Source organism: Lethenteron reissneri, chromosome 31, assembly GCF_015708825.2.
Source record: "Lethenteron reissneri isolate LAM-NWPU_2019-01 chromosome 31, ASM1570882v1, whole genome shotgun sequence".
NCBI lineage: Eukaryota > Metazoa > Chordata > Hyperoartia > Petromyzontiformes > Petromyzontidae > Lethenteron > Lethenteron reissneri.
In genome coordinates, this window is record NC_083809.1 from 74998 (window position 1) to 90711 (window position 15714).

Sequence of the window (15714 nt, forward strand, 5' to 3'; positions counted from 1 at the left end):
ATGAAAATACATGCATTTTTTACTTGCATTTTAAAGTAATTGTATTTTTTCATTTGCTATACAGCCAGATGATACGACAAATCACTAACCTTAAACACCCAGTCGTTCATAAAAGTTGAAGGCGGTATAGTACTATAGTAATACAGCAAGTGCAGAATCACTGAACCGGAATTGATAGCTTGAAAGCATTTAGCGCGGAGCCCTTGAAAGTGCGGGGCCCGTAGCTACTACATCTATAGTAGCTACTTATTTAGTAGCTACTACAGATGTAGCTACTACTACACGTGTAGTAGCTACTTGTGATACTAGGATAATCCGGCACTGGTGAGAGTCCTTGAGACTAACTGCTCGTGCGAATGACGACTGCAAAGCAGTCGTCGCGAGAGATAAGAGCCCCAGGACGAATTGGGTGAAGCGTAGAACGCTGCCAGCTGGTGTCACTGTTGCGGGAGGTTTCCATTTAAACGCCTTGAGTTGACGCCACACACTTTGCTCAAAGAGAACATATACCAACACAGACATAACCTCAACCGTGATCATGGGTACAAACTGAGTAATTATTGGAAAGATGTTATTAACCATGTAAAAAAGATTTAACTAACACATATTTGTACCATCTTATTTGACAGGTACTATTCTACTTTACCGAGTTGTTGACATCCCCAGTGTTTAACAGTACTGCTCTTTTGTGTATTTGGATTGTCAGCCAACACCGGTTACAACCCCAAGTCGATTGTTCTCTTTTAGCCCCGCCCACCCCCCAACACGTTCCATTGATTGGCTACCACATTCAGATAAGCTCCTCCCCCCCCTCCCCTCGAAAGAACCAATAAGATTAATCCCTGCAGTCACGAAAGCTTTAAATCGAAATTGTATTTAAGAGCTTGTCTCTTGGAATTTTGCCTCACTTGATAGAATACATCTAGCTGTGACGGTCCCACCTGATGACGGAGACTTGTGTTGCCTCCGAAACGTCGTGATTTATTATTTTATTTCTATTATTTTTATTATTTATTTTTACCGACGTGACTTTACCAAAAAAACCTAAGAGTATGAATCCTTGCAGTCACGAAAGCTTCAAATCTAGAATGAAAGAGAAGCTGCTCTCACACGCGGCAGAGAGAAGAGACTCACATTCAGACATTTGCGTGCGTGTCACGTGCCCACCACATGCAGCACAATATGCGCTCGGCCTTCTTCTAGACCACCTTACTCAGAAGAGGGCTGAACACCTGGTCGTGTTATTGATGAGACCACCAACTAAACAAGTATAACCCGTAAAAACAAAGTTTTTCACCATAAATCCTTTATATGCGTGGCGGCTAGAGTCCTCTCGTCCTCTGGCTTGAGATGGCTGCCACCTATGGGTCAGATGATTGCATGGCACCATTAAGCAATTGGTAATTAAATATAATATTTTTGTCCTAAAAAGTGTACAATTTTGGAAATATTTTTTCACGAACATTGATTGTCACGCACAACGAGTCTGTGTGGAAAATGTCAGCTCGATTGGATCACGGGAAGTGGGTTAAAAAACGACCGAAAGATTTGCACGGTCGTAAGCAAGCAAGCGAACTTAATATAAAGGATTTAAAAAAGAGTTGAAAGTGTAGCCGTCCGCTTCAGGCAGCAGTGATACAAAGACACAATTGTAGGATGGTGGAGGGAGAGGGGAGGGGTGTGACTTCTGCTGTTTGTGAGCAGCACCTCTGTGTGTGTTGTTGTTATTGTGCATCAACCATCACGTGGACTCCGGTCATCCTCCCAGCAGCGGTTTTTGGCTCGGGATCGAACAAAGGCGGTCACTGCGTCGCGCGCCTTCAGATGCGCTTCTGCGGCCGTCTGGAACACTCTTCCTTCCGATATTAGGACACCACTGGAGCTATGCACTTTTAAATCATCTAGATTGAAAACGAATTTCTTTAGAACTGCTTTTTGTGTTTAGTTTGTTGTCGTCGTCCCCCACCCTAGCACAGTTGGCTATGTACGGTGCGGAATAATTTCAACATGCATATTAACATTCTTACGGGGGTTTTCATAATTTATAAAAAAAAAAATGTTGGATTTGAGCTTACTCTCATGTACGTAATATTACCAAAATCTAGTTTATTCATGTACGCAACATAGCTCGACTAAGACTTTTGCTGTCACTTCCTGATGCCGAGAGAGGCTGGTGCATGCCATTATTCAATCTATGTTAGATTCCTCTTAATGCCTTGCCTGCTGGCATTTCTAAAAGCTTTCCCACCTGAAGACGGAAGCTTGTGTTGCCTCTGAAACGTTGTGATTTAATTTCGTTTTCATTTATTTTATTTTTTACCTACTTGACTTTACCGAAAAAACCAAAGAGTATGAATATATTTTGTTGTATGATTGGATTACTCTGCAATGATTATTTTAGTTCTTCATTTTATTGGAATTTCTAGAGTCGTCGTTGATATTATCAGGTTTCTATTTTGCTTATAATTGTATCTATACTCGTGAGTGTAGTTTTATTTTTATGTACAGCGATTTGATATGCTTCAATATGAAAGGAACTTAATAAAGTAGAGAATAATATCATGAATATAAAGTTGGGGCAACCACCGGCCTACATTGTGGTCTTCATCAGTTTCTCTCTTCGTCGTGCCGGCCACGTGGCAGATCTTCTGCAAGGCTCTCATCGTCGCCGTCGCTGCGCTCATCAGACCGCTGTGTAGTTGGACGCCGACCGATGGGGTTGTGTAGAAGGGTCGGCTTTGTGTAGCTGCGTAGAACGTTACATCGATGTATCGCCCAATGTTGTGCTTAAAGTGTGAGAATAAATAAGACGAAGTGTTTCGGAAGTCACTCACTACAAGTGAAAAGGTTTGTTGGCATGAGTATTCAGATTCCCAACAGCCTCAATTGCGAACTCAGTTAAAGTCGATGGTTTTAAGGACATGCGTGATTCATCAGAAAGAGGGGAGTGATGATGATATGTGGTGGCATCCCTTTCACGAGTCACCATGACCTCGCTCATAATCACAGTAAAGCTATTGCCGTTGAGCGAAGATCGCCTCCTATTAACTGAGAAAAGAACTGATCTTAATCTGCGAAATTAATTCAGGATGACAGGATGAGTTTTTCATGCGACTCCTCTTATCCGCACACAAACGTGGATACAAGGACGGTGCGGAGTAGTATCGTGTGATTTAGCATGGTTGGCTACGTACGGCGCGAAAGAAGTTGAACATATGTGTGGCAAGTGTAGCGTAACCCGCAGCTGCAGCAGCATCCTCACCATCAGCAATTACAATAATCACCCTCATTAGCAACGATATATCCACTGCTGGATGAAGGCCTATCTGTGGCACGGTCATTTTTCACCATCCTGCAGACTCCGCACACACGAACTGATCTCATATCTCCATCTTCACGGTGGTCACCCTCTTTCTCAATGGTGTTCACCCCTTTTGGGCTGCCATTCCATCGGCAGACTCATCCGCGCACAGCGGAACAAGTGACCGAGCGTGTGGGCGACACAGAGAACGGCAGTGTATTACGGAGGAGATTTCACCAACAGCTTCAGGGTTACAGATAGTAGAGGTCACGCATAAAAGGGAGCTTGTACGGTGAATTTGAGTATTTTTGGTTCTTGCTCATGGGCAGTGGTGGCGAGTTGAATTGTTGAATCACTAGACGCTGATGACGATGGCTTGGGGAGATTTGATTTAGTATGGCTGATGAAGTTTATCATTCATTTCGGGTCAACGCTGTTGACTATACCTCATCTGATGTTTCTAAATGGTTTAAGGTTGAAGTTGTTTAAATATTGGCTGCAAGCTATTTTCTGTTTGTGGCACGCTTATTTCAACATGGTCAAATATTCCCTTTAAGTTTAGCTGGGCTAACCGATTATTAAAGTCATCTATTACTCCACCGATTATTGTTTTTTTTTTATAATTCAGCTGATCGTTTGACATTTTCACCTGTTCCCACGTGTGCTGCTGGACGGGAGGTGTTGGGCGGGGCTTCGTGACGACATAATCGACATCGTCTGCCGCGTCACGCTGGGCATGATGTTTCGGGGGTTTCCTGCCTTCGGAAGGCAGGATGGAATTTCCCACCATGTTTCAAGGTGCCCGAGTAATTGACCACGCAAGTAGTTGGTTATAATATTTAGCCGACAAATCGTGCCAGTTCTAGTTTCTCGTTATGTCACGGGTTTCACTGATAAGTCATATCATGGTTTCTGGTTTATCTCATCCAACATGATGATGACAATTCATGGGGATATCTACATGTGCTCTTGACGCTAACACAAGCCAAGTCTGTCGCTTTAGAGTACAGTCAACCCGTGCTACTGAATCCATCACGATCAGCCTTGGTTTATCCACTGCTGGATGAAGGCCCCCACAAGCCGTCGACCATATCTCACGAATCTTGCGATGTAACAATCCACCAATTACCTAAACGCGAGCTGTGGGCATTCTCTCAGACTCGTTCCGTCCCTTGCCTGCCACTCCGTCTTTATACTCGACCGTCGGTCATCGTCCCTTCTATCCATGAGACGTCCTACCCGGGCCCACGTATGTCTCCTAGCTGTTTGAATTACAAACAACTGTAACCTGCATATGTTCTCGAATCCACGTGTTCCTCATCAGCAGCAATGGTTAATCCACTGCTCTATACAGCACCAGTAAATTCCCCACAACCGCGAGTGCCCTGTAACAGCTGGCGCCAAGAGTTTGCACACATTTGGGTGCTTTGCACCATAAAGTGGTTTGAGATGAAGTGCCCGCAGCTTTATGCGTGTGACAACATTTTTTCGGCTTTTATAGTTTCCAAACAACAAGGTTTCAGAGGGATTCTGGCCAGCAGAGCTGGCACGCACACCGCAGTCGCGTGCCATTGATAACCAGGCTAGGTCTGACCGTCTTTGAAGGTGGCATACGTGAGATCGACCACGGTCACAAAAATTGTACGGTCAAGGTTAGACTTTAAACAAAAACAAAAATACGATTTTACAACATTTTATTTGGTAACAATTTACAGTGTACTTTACAAATGTACATGCCCCATACAGAAGAAGAAAGCGACCCAAGCACAGTCAGTAACAAATCAAGACGCCACCTTGTCGCCTATCTCTCGGCCACTTTCTACGATCGTAAAATAAAACACACGAGTCACTTGCACTCGTGCAGCCACTGCAACGCTGTACAGCAGCAGCATGCTGAATCGTTCAGCTGATAGAATGGACGCCAAAGTCATAAAACACGCTTTGTAAATCGTGGCGGTTGTTAATGTGACATTGGAATCGAATTTTGACTTCAGGAATCCATCGAAATCGTTTCCGAGACTGTCTCTTGAAATCACCTCCTGGGGGGGGGGAGATAACTGAACAAGCACCTCGTGGCGATTACTGCTCCAAGCCAGTGTACATCGAGAGCAAAACCGGGCACTTTGTAACGAGAGTGGCGATGAAAAAGAATTTGTTGTGAAAAATTTTAAGTTTATCAGGGGGGCCGGTTGGGGAGGGTGGAATTCCATCCGAAAGTGGAGACGTGGTTGTTGAAATTTAAGAGGTGATTTTCTTTCCTCCTCTCTCCATTGTTTGGCCGATGGCCCAGTCAGTCACCTTGATGCGCGGTGCCTCTCATCAGCCACCTGCTACTTGTGTGGACCATTTGAAGTCGTTCCCTCTTAACTAAAAAACTAAACATTCCCTAAAACATTACAACCAAAACATTACCACACAAACGTGACATCAGTCCTCTGAGTCACCAAAGCTGTACTCTCAAAATACCTTTTTTTAACCATTGGACACAAAGTCACGGAACCACTGCAAAAGGCCAGCATGAAGTAATTTCATGTAAAAATAAGCACAGTTTTGTAGATGCCGAGTGTTTTGCATTCACACTAAAATACAACTAAACTGTTTGATAATTCCGTTGTGTTTTATGACGGTGGTAAAGCTTTGCCTGTTGACACGCACTTCCTATAATGACCCTAGAACCTCAACTAATCTGAGGTGAAATTGTGTTTCTTGGCAAAAAATAATAATACTTAAATGCAGACCTGAAGCGGTGTTTCCGTTCATTTGTTTTGTCCTGTTCATCCCTTTCCCAATACCTTCATTCACGACAAACCTTACCATTACACGATACAGCGGTACACATACATACATGACCGGTGGTCTTAGTATTTTTGAAAAGGAAGATCTCCTGTATTTTAAAGCGTTTCCACTACCAGTCGTACTGGGAGGCAGATATTATTCTCTGGAGACAGCTCCAGGCTGAAAGTAAGCCACGTTGTGAGTTACGACTGGAGTGTAATATGCAGTCACGTACGAGTCTGCACCCTTTTCATTTGCGATGTAGGACTTGAGACCACCTGCCATATAGAGTGTACAGTGCATTCCTTTCCGACCAACGGTGCTCCAAGCACCTCCATATAACATCCGCAGACCACCTGAACAACACGTTCTCTTACTGTGCAGCCAACTTTCCAAGTCTTTCTCGGCGAATTGCATTTCAAGGCAATGACTTTTTTCGCGACGCCAACTTTATGGCAACTGAGCCACGCCGCCTTAATTCACGTCTTCCAACAATCCAATTTACGACATCGATTCACCACACCATGGGGAAAAAGCAACGAAAACTGCCAAACCTCTTTGTCAAGTTTTAAACCAAGGTAACATTTACACGCGTTACCCTGCATACAGTGGTGCTGCTTAAGAGGTGGGAAGCAGACATTATAAACGTCACATATCCTCCCTGACCAATGAACTGCCCACATCCCAGTGCAGTATATATGCATGGTGTCGCTGTCATTTTCCATGGATGTTCACGTATATGACCTTGCCATGTGCCCGCCTGTACGTCAGTGCCTGGCGGACCAGATCTATGTTGTACCGTATATAAAAATGAGATGTGAAATCCATTGGAAACCCTTGAAACATTATAAACACTCAACACAGACTTGTTCTTGTCAGTTTCTATCAGTCTTACGATTCTTTGTTCATTTCTCTCTCAATATCGTCTTAAGTATGGTTGAAAATTGTCACCAAAAAAACCCTCACGTATTCATTATATATATATAGTACTTTTACTATATAAAGTGAAAATAACTTACGAGCTAATTTAAAACTGCAGGTATCTGCATGCTTGATTAAATATACCATCAGAAATCAATAAAAAATTAAATATGTATTTAAGAGCTAACAACCTAATTACCTTTGTAGTACTGTATATTAAAAGAAATTAAAATAAAATTTCATTAAAAAGAACTCTATCAATGATAAGACAAATTAACCAGGCGTGATGTTTAGTTTGTGCCAACGCCAAATTATACAACTTATAATAAAAAAATATAATAGTCTTGTTCAATCGACCTTAACACATGAACCACGATTTGGTATCGCATGACGGAAGAGTATTTCGACACGGTTTTGCAATGTCAGCTGAGATTATGCCATCAAACAAAAATGCCATTGTAATTTTTCATTGAAAAAAACACCTTCTGGAGAAACAGCAAAGGGGTAGAGAATGGAATTTCATTTTAATCAGTCTTACCTTGACTCTTAACTCATGCAGCTGAAAACCTGGCAACGAATACACCCCATACCATAATACTCCTTTTCTCCAAGTCTCATTCTTTTTTGTTAAGGGAATACTAATTTGGCAATGATGCTGCAGTGGTCTAAGGGTTAGTTAGCAGTGCGGTGGGCCAGCGAAACCAGAGGTCACCGGTTTGATTCGATCTACTGGCGCGGAAGCCTATCCATCAGCAGACGTGTCGATCGACAAGTCGTATATTTGGTGGGGTAAAGTGTGGGTAGTCCCGCTTCATCCAAAACCTCAAGTCAGAGTGGAAGAGTAGGCCACACTACCTTCTAGAGGGGCTCTCTAAAGCTCTCTGCAGTGGAGGACCTTCTGCAAAGTAGTAGCATGGCAAGGTAATTATTCGACCTATTTGGCACGTTTTCCAAATTGCAGGATAGAGTTCTGATTAATCCGTGAATGCTACAGAACCCCTACGCAAACAACCCCCAGATGCCAAATGATACTATATACACTTGCAGCTTAAAATCTACTTTAAGACTCAAATCTTGACTAGATTAATATATTTCAAGGCAAGATTTCGAAAAAATCTCTGCTACAGTAGATGTTGTCTGTCGCCGGTACACAACGCTAAGATTACTGGAGTGCAATACCATAATGTGGCTATTCAGTGACCTCTAGTACTTAAGGACCAATTGTTTTCAGGTTTATACTTCAACCAATGCTTTCTTATTTTACGCAGATACTGCGTCAATAATACAATGATTTCGATTTAAAACTGCTTTTGATTGAATTACCTTGTAAATTCGGATTGCCATTTGAACGTAAAGTAGGCACAATGCGCTAAGATAATCGGTAAACATGTAAAATGTACCAGTGGTGGTCTCAACGGTTTTGAGTTCTCAGTGATGGGCCATATCTGGTTCTGGTGGTCATACCCAGTTCATATCTGCACATTAATCAGCCCTCTTAAATTGCATCAATGAGCAGTGAAATCATTTACGGCTCCTGTACATATGCCAACTGCTATATCGTCATAGGATTGTGTATTTGTACACAGGCCGGTTTGCACTTAATTAATCACCGAATACTCTACATCAACCAAGATTAATCCTTTGGCTCAATTTCCCTTCCAAGAAAGTGGAATCTTAATAAGCACAAACAAGCTTAAAAAACGCACACACGTACGTACATACATATGGAACCCAATGCCCCGAACGAACAATTATTGACTCTCAATGCCAAAGATACATTTGCAAAGCTATTCACGACGCTGGCATGCCACAAAGACGCCACTCGCTCAGATGCCTTGTTGGTGCTCACTCCATCACCTCCACATTCAGTGGCCCACGCAGGGAATAGAGGTAAAACTTTATTTACCCCACTGTTTTTTTATCTCGTCGACCGTTTAGTAGAGCAATCGAACTGACGATCGATTGAATAGATTATCGGATTTGCCAACTCCACGCTTCCGGGGTGACCGAGCAGAACTTTGATCGTTACTCCGTTTGGCATGGATTACTCGATCGGAGCTCAATGCCCTGCATAGAGAAGCCTTCACCATCACACCACCATCGCGGTGTCCACTTCCCTTTAGGAATCCCTGAAATATTCTCTGTTCGAATGTAACTCGTTGCAATGCAGTTGGCTATTGTGCTGACCTGCTTCCACCCAGCACTGCGTGATTATTATCGCTTTAAAGCGCCCAATTTGTCGGGCGTTTTGGGAAACTCGCAAAGAGTCGTTAAAACTGCCATATTAAAAAGGCAGGAGGATATTGGACCAAAGCAAATGCTGACAATGCCACTGCGGAGACAAACCACATTACATGATATTCCATACCATGTATGGAGGAAGTAGGGTGCCACTCGATACGCAAACGGAAAAGTCAAGTTTCAGTTGTGACTTTTCGTGGAAAAGTCAGCAGCTGAGAATCTTATTCTACTCGATTCATATCCACAGTTTGCTCAGGATCCCCTCCTCCTCCTCTTTGCTTCGATGCCACGGTGGGTATCGACCGGAACGAATTTAGCGCCGATGTTGAGCAACCAGGAAATATTGAGGGATTGCCTTGACACTCGCAACACTTCAGATTAACAGGCAAAAGAATAAGAGCAGGAGGTGTGACCCTGAGTGGCACCCTAATTGATAAACACTGGCATCACATGTCACGTGGCTGAATGTCGTCCCACAACACAATAGTTTTCATTACAAAAAATAAATAAAATAAAGCCCACTGTGCCCGTACAGCATTTGTCAACAACGCGGAGATAAATAAAATAAAAAAACACGTATGCACTTCGCATTCGAGTGAGCACCGGCGCCAGATGTTTGGCATCAAGAATAATGTGGAATAAAAGTCTCCTGATTGTCTGCAGATATCCACTGAGATCGGACTGCGTGGCCTCATCTTGGCTCCGTCTGCTGGCGCGGGGGAATGCGTTCGGTCTGTGCTAAAGTCTGATTGGCTTGTTTTGCATTTCGTTAGGCTCCTGGTCTTGGCACAGGCATTTGTGGCACTATTAGACTTATATTTGCATGGCTTAAGGTGTTTGGAGAAATGCCCAAGGTTTGACGAGCCTTTGTTCGTGAAGGTTAAAGTCTACGCGAAACCGTGAGGTTATACATCCCTGGTGGCTCGTGCACTAAAAAAACGAATGCCATACGAGCCTCGTTTCACACGCGAGGTGTGATGCCATCGGTGATAAACATTCGCATTCTAACCCGCCCCCATAGCGCTGCGTGCAACTGGCAGATGAGAAACTAGACTCAGACTAGCACAGTGGAAGGGTGAAATTCATTGACAAAAACCTGCCGTGAAACAACTGCGTTTGCATTTGCGGTGGCGTTACGAATGATCCACAGCGTCTAGAGGAGTATGCGATCTGCGTCCGTTGTACTACGCCGCCACAATTTAACGGCGATTCCAATTAGCCGATGTCTACACGAACCCCCCCTCTCCCCTCCGCCCTCGTTAAAACGTGGGTAGCAAAACATGCGAAAAGGCTGTCGTAGCCCAAAATAATGAGTGCAACACCTACGGAAGATTGAACTCGCTCACGGCAATCCATAGAGTTAGGCTGGCAAATTAAACCAGGGAGGTAATTGGTCACTGAAAAGGAACCTCTTCATGACTGCGAGCAACTGTTTTAAGCGAGATTGAGATTAAAACAAAAAACGTAATTCACGACAATTACAGAGATGGCATTCCATCTCACAAGTCCTCTTGTTAAAAATCCAACCAAAGACGTTGTCATTTAAAACACCAGCTGCCCGTTTGGAAGTTTTGATGAACTGGCGTTTTTAAAGAGAACAATTGATTGCTTTGCGGTCTTTGTATTTAACACTCACAGCAATACGGTACCCAACATCCAACATTTAAAATATTACAAAGAAACATGACTATGAATGCGTAGATCAGCATTTTACTAACAACCCCAAGAGCAGTTGGCGGGGCGCTCCGAGCCTCTTGGTTAATATCATTGAAGGCACTTCAGGTGTGGCAATACCTTCTGCCGACACCGCACAGCAAATACCTCATTTCCACTGGACAACTTACAGTAGCTGCGCCAGGCCAAGCCAGCTGGGCGCGGCCGAGAAGGAGTCAGGTTGTTTTTCCACTGCAGTAGCCGAGCCGTGCCGCTGACGTCGCTAACGCAATAAACGAGTCGAGGCGCGCGCAGATGCCGCGGTGACGCTGCGTTGGAATTGCACCGATTGACGTCGCACGCAATGCACGTGTGATTAACCCTGCCCCTGGCCCTGCTTGGCCCCCCGGAGCTAGATTTACAGTGGGTCACGGTTTGGTTCTAGCTCGGCGCGGCAAATTGCCAGTGGGAGGAAGCTACCCGTAGTACCGTGAGGGCTCCGCGCTGGCTCGGCTCGGCTGTGCCAGTGGAAAAGGGGTATTATAGGAGCCAGAAAAAAAGGACCCATACCATCCGTCGGCCTCTTTTTCTATTGTCATACAACGTTGATCAACAACGGTAATGTTGTCAATGCTGGTCATTCGTCTCTGTGTGTGGAAAGTCGTCGGGTGATGATTCAATAGGAGGATGTCGTGTGAAGAGGAGGGAGTGAAGGACCCCCTTGACAGGACGTTTCCCTTCAGTCCTCCTGCCCGCTGGAGACCTCCTCGCGGTCGGATAAGCAGTCCCTGGACATCTCGTCCAGAAACCCAGGGCCCTCCCGGCCTCGCCAGGAGGTCATGTGGAGAACTTCACTCGTGTCCATGACGGAGGACACTTCGGACCGCTGAAACGACACGATAAAAAAATATTGAACTATTTGTGTTTTACCAGGTAAGGCCCACTGAGCTATACAGCTCTTTTGATGAGCCACCTGGGCACAAATGATTGCTCAACGAAGTGGCTTATCATGCGGCGGCGCATCCTCATCAGTTCTCTGTCCCGCCATGGTATGACTGCAAGCTGATTTCACAGTGCGAGGAATCACAGTACGGCAATTCGTCGCTGAACGCGGTTTTCGCTAAACGCGGCGCTTTTCGGGGAACGGGAACGCGCGTCTACCGCCGCGTCACAACGAGGGGCGTCCGCGATCGCCTTCACCTCCGGCTCCTATGTCGCTCACCTCGGACTCCGAGTCGGAGAATCCGCCCAGGGACAGCTCCATGTCGGAGCGCACCGACCCGGGCGCCTCCTCCGCGTCGCTGTACGCTTCGCCGGGCGTCGGGGGGCCGCTGTCGTCGGCGGGGATCTCGGGGGGGCTCGGCGGGGGACCCGTGCCCTGGGCGCGTCCATGCAGGGCGGTCCCCAGGCACGCGAGCCAGCGCCGCTTGTTGTAGGCGCTGTCGGCCTGCAGGGTGTGGCCTCGGCCCATGGGCCCCACGCCCACGCGGAACGCGTTCTTGCCTGGGGGTACCGGCGTCACCGTGAAGAGTTGTCAAACTCGCGGTGCCGGCGTCATCGGCAAATTACTCGATCATCGGGATTAGACGAAGCGATTGTCACCCCCCCCCACCACCCACCCCGACTGCTAAACTATTTTTCGCTTGCAGGCGTGGTGCTGAGGTCACATCTTGTGCCACACAGAGACATCTGCCACCTGGGGTGCCCCATTCAAATGTTTGAGATGAGATATAAAGTGCTATGAGATGCCCCGTTGTAAATGGCGCTCTTTCAAAAAACAAATGATTCTTGTTAATTATTACTACTACAGCTACGAGTGTCATCATTCCCGTCAGTGCCACCATGAGCGTTGACTCACAGTGGAATCAAAGGCAACGACAGAAAACGATGTCTGAATTCTCACCACGATCGTTTGGCCCGAAGGGTCCACGGAAGGAGCCTCTTCCCCCTGGCTCCGTGATGTCCTCCAGGCGGAGCTCCGCCGTGGGGACCGGCTGCCGGAACACCTGTGCGATGATCAAAGACACGGATCAAGGTGCGCAATTCACGCACCGAGGCACCGAGTGGAGCCCTGCCCCCATCCTGGCTCAAGACCCATCTGTTTTCCTCTGCTAATGGCCAACTGCGCCCGCTGTTTTTGTACGTTCTTAAAATGCGGTTGCATTTAGAGCAGGCGTCGGCAACCTGCGGCTCCTGAGCTGCATGCCCCGCTTTTAGGACTGCTTCGTGACATTATTGACACGCATTGTGCCTCTTGAAATATTGCATTTTTTTACCGAACTGGAAAAAAAAGGCTCTTCCTGTTACTTTGGTTGCCGACCACTGATTTAGATGCTCGACGAATCCAAAAGGTAATCGAACTGTATCATCGTTATCGATAGTAGTAGCAGCTTTATTATGATCGACATTGTCAAAGCCAGCTGGGGCTGCACGGATCAGGAATGGCAAACGTCGGTGTTGAAGTGCTCGAAGTCGAAGGTCATTATAAAATTGGGACCATGACACCGTCACCTGATCGTCTGATATTGCAAATGACGACAATGACGTGAGTGTCATTAACAGCCAAAATTACTGGGGGGTTGCAGACTTTAATTGAATCATCAAACCTGAGCCAACCGGCTCGATGGCTCGTATTTGCACTGCTAAACGTTGATAAGTAAATTCACTATCGATCGTGTGCCGGGTAGGAAGTTTGCTTGTTCGGGCCACGGCGTCTCCCACCTGGTAGAAACTTCTCTCTCCGCGTGCGCCAGGCCGAGTGAGCACCAGCACCTCGTCAAAACGAAACACGTGCCAGCTTCTGTTGGGTGGCCACACACACGCGCAAGGACGCCCACGTGTACATGCGTAAATAAGTGTGTTTTAGTCCGATGAGATTCGTGCATTTCTGTGCCGTGTGCGTGATAAATAAGTGCTTCCGTAGCTTGTGTGTTCGGCTACTACCCAATCAATATCAATACAAATGATGTATATATTGTTGGTAATCATGCCAGAGTAAAAACCTGGAATGTATTTTCAGGTCTAAGTGGCTCCAGCTCAACCGAGCATTATTTGCATTGCCGTTTGAAAAAATGGGGGTACTTAGCTTTTTTATTGAATGCACATGTACAGCCCTTGTCAATCCGCTACTGGATGAGTGCCTCCCCATGCCATGCGGATAGTGGGGTGTTATTGACCACGCTGCCAGTGCGTTTTCCTTAAAAGGTGGAGTGTAGAAGTGGGAGCACAGAAGCACAATACAACAATTGATGTTGCTGTACTGCCCTTCCGATGGCCAAAACCGAGCCCCACAGCTATAGCACCTGTTATGCATGGTGGTCATCCATCCATGCACCATTCGCACCCAACCCTGCTGAGCTTCCGGTATATTATGGGATCGGGCACATCCTGGGTCATGTGGTCATGGGTCTTTGACACGGATGTGCGATGTAAATTAATGAAACAAGTGACCAGGATGAATGGATGTTAAACATCATGCATTGAAAGATGCCGCGGTGGGCAGAGAGAAGTGAAAAGGACATAACAGTTAAGAGCACATTTGGTATTCGCATCACTCTCGTAGCACAAGCTAGCGCGAAGGGGGCTAAGCTTCACAGACCGGCATAGTCTGCCGGAAAGCGGTGATGGTGCCATGTGGTTTAATCCCATTAAATAAGTTGCAGGTAATTTTTTTTTCGAATTTGGTCAATTTTGACCATGACGCCTGCGCACATGACCGAGTCTTTTTCAAATAACATCACGTGATCTTCAATCGTTCACCGCGAAGCAGGCACCGAGTGTATTATTCGGTGACACGCCCGCAGCATTACTAGGCCGGGCCGCAGGGCTTGAAGCGCGAATCCTCTGCTACAACGAGCGGCAAATGCGCTACCGCCCGGCCAACTCGCCGAGCCGTGCAGTGTGCGTGGGGGCACTCACGGTGCCACGTTGGTTGCGCAGCTCCCCGTGGCAGTGCAGGAGACGCGCCGAGGCGATGCGCGGGTCCCGGTGCCGCGCGTCCACAAACTCGAGCCGCTCGCGGTAGAAGCAGCACTCGGACTCGCCCGTGCGCAAGTTGATCTCCGAGAGGATGCCCCGGACGATCTCCGTCTGAGGGGGGAGGGGGGGTGGACAAAGAAGCGGCATCAGCTCGGCGGTCATGGGAAGGCACGCGAGTCATCACGGGCGACGGGGGAGGCCAAATGTTTAACACGCTCGCCGAGGGGTTCTATTCCTTGACCTGCGGTCAGATGGAGCAATGTTCGTGGGGAGGTGGAGAGGGGCAGGCAGAATAAGGGGAAGGATTGTGCGAGAGGGTGGTGTTTGTTTAGCTTAAGGGGTAGGGCTGGTGTTTGGTTGGCGAGTGTGCTTAGCCTCCTACCAGTTTGCCGCTTCTCCCCGATGCCAAGTATGGCCACGTTTTGTTTGCCTTTCACGGATCCCACTCAGCCACCTCTCAGGGGTGATGACCTGACAACACGGGTTGAGGAGCCCTCTCCTCACCGAGGGCCGCATTGGGTTTCACAAGTAATATGGCTACAAGTAACGTGCATCTTGGCTGTGCACAAAGGGGCCCTTGCAGTGACAAGGAGAAACGGGAGCGCCATTAACGGATTTAAAATATTTCCCTCCAGTACCCGATTAGTGCGGCGAAGATGCTCGCAGTGGGTGGCTAAATATCGATGGCAGGACACTTCCAACTGCTTTCTGTGTTTAGTTTGTTGTCCTTCCCCCGCACCTCCGATTTGCACGGTTGGTTACTTACGGTGCGAAAGAAGTTGAACTTACACACATCCACCCCCTGTCATGTAGCTCCACCCCCCATCATGTAGCTCCACCCCCCG

The 15714-nt window shown here is 46.7% G+C and overlaps 1 protein-coding gene across 1 annotated transcript; it reads right to left on the reverse strand.

The window, feature by feature from the left end:
• Nucleotides 1-4968: 4968 nt before the first annotated feature.
• Nucleotides 4969-15385, reverse strand: LOC133349845 (neuroepithelial cell-transforming gene 1 protein-like). Its single transcript, XM_061563650.1, has 6 exons — nt 15374-15385; nt 14763-14980; nt 13613-13691; nt 12795-12897; nt 12114-12394; nt 4969-11777 (listed from the first exon to the last, which is right to left on the reverse strand). Exons 1-6 carry the CDS (start codon nt 15383-15385, stop codon nt 11631-11633), a joined length of 840 nt encoding a protein of 279 aa, XP_061419634.1. The 3' UTR covers nt 4969-11630.
• Between the last annotated feature and the right edge of the window lie 329 nt (nt 15386-15714).

Excerpts from the sequence above, each read along its gene's own strand:
- LOC133349845 (XM_061563650.1), bottom strand. Across the intron at positions 12,395-12,794 it reads CTTCGGGCCAAACGATCGTG|GCAAGAACGCGTTCCGCGTG; the intron begins GTGAGAATTCAG and ends CGGTACCCCCAG. Across the intron at positions 11,778-12,113 it reads TCTCCGACTCGGAGTCCGAG|CGGTCCGAAGTGTCCTCCGT; the intron begins GTGAGCGACATA and ends GTGTCGTTTCAG.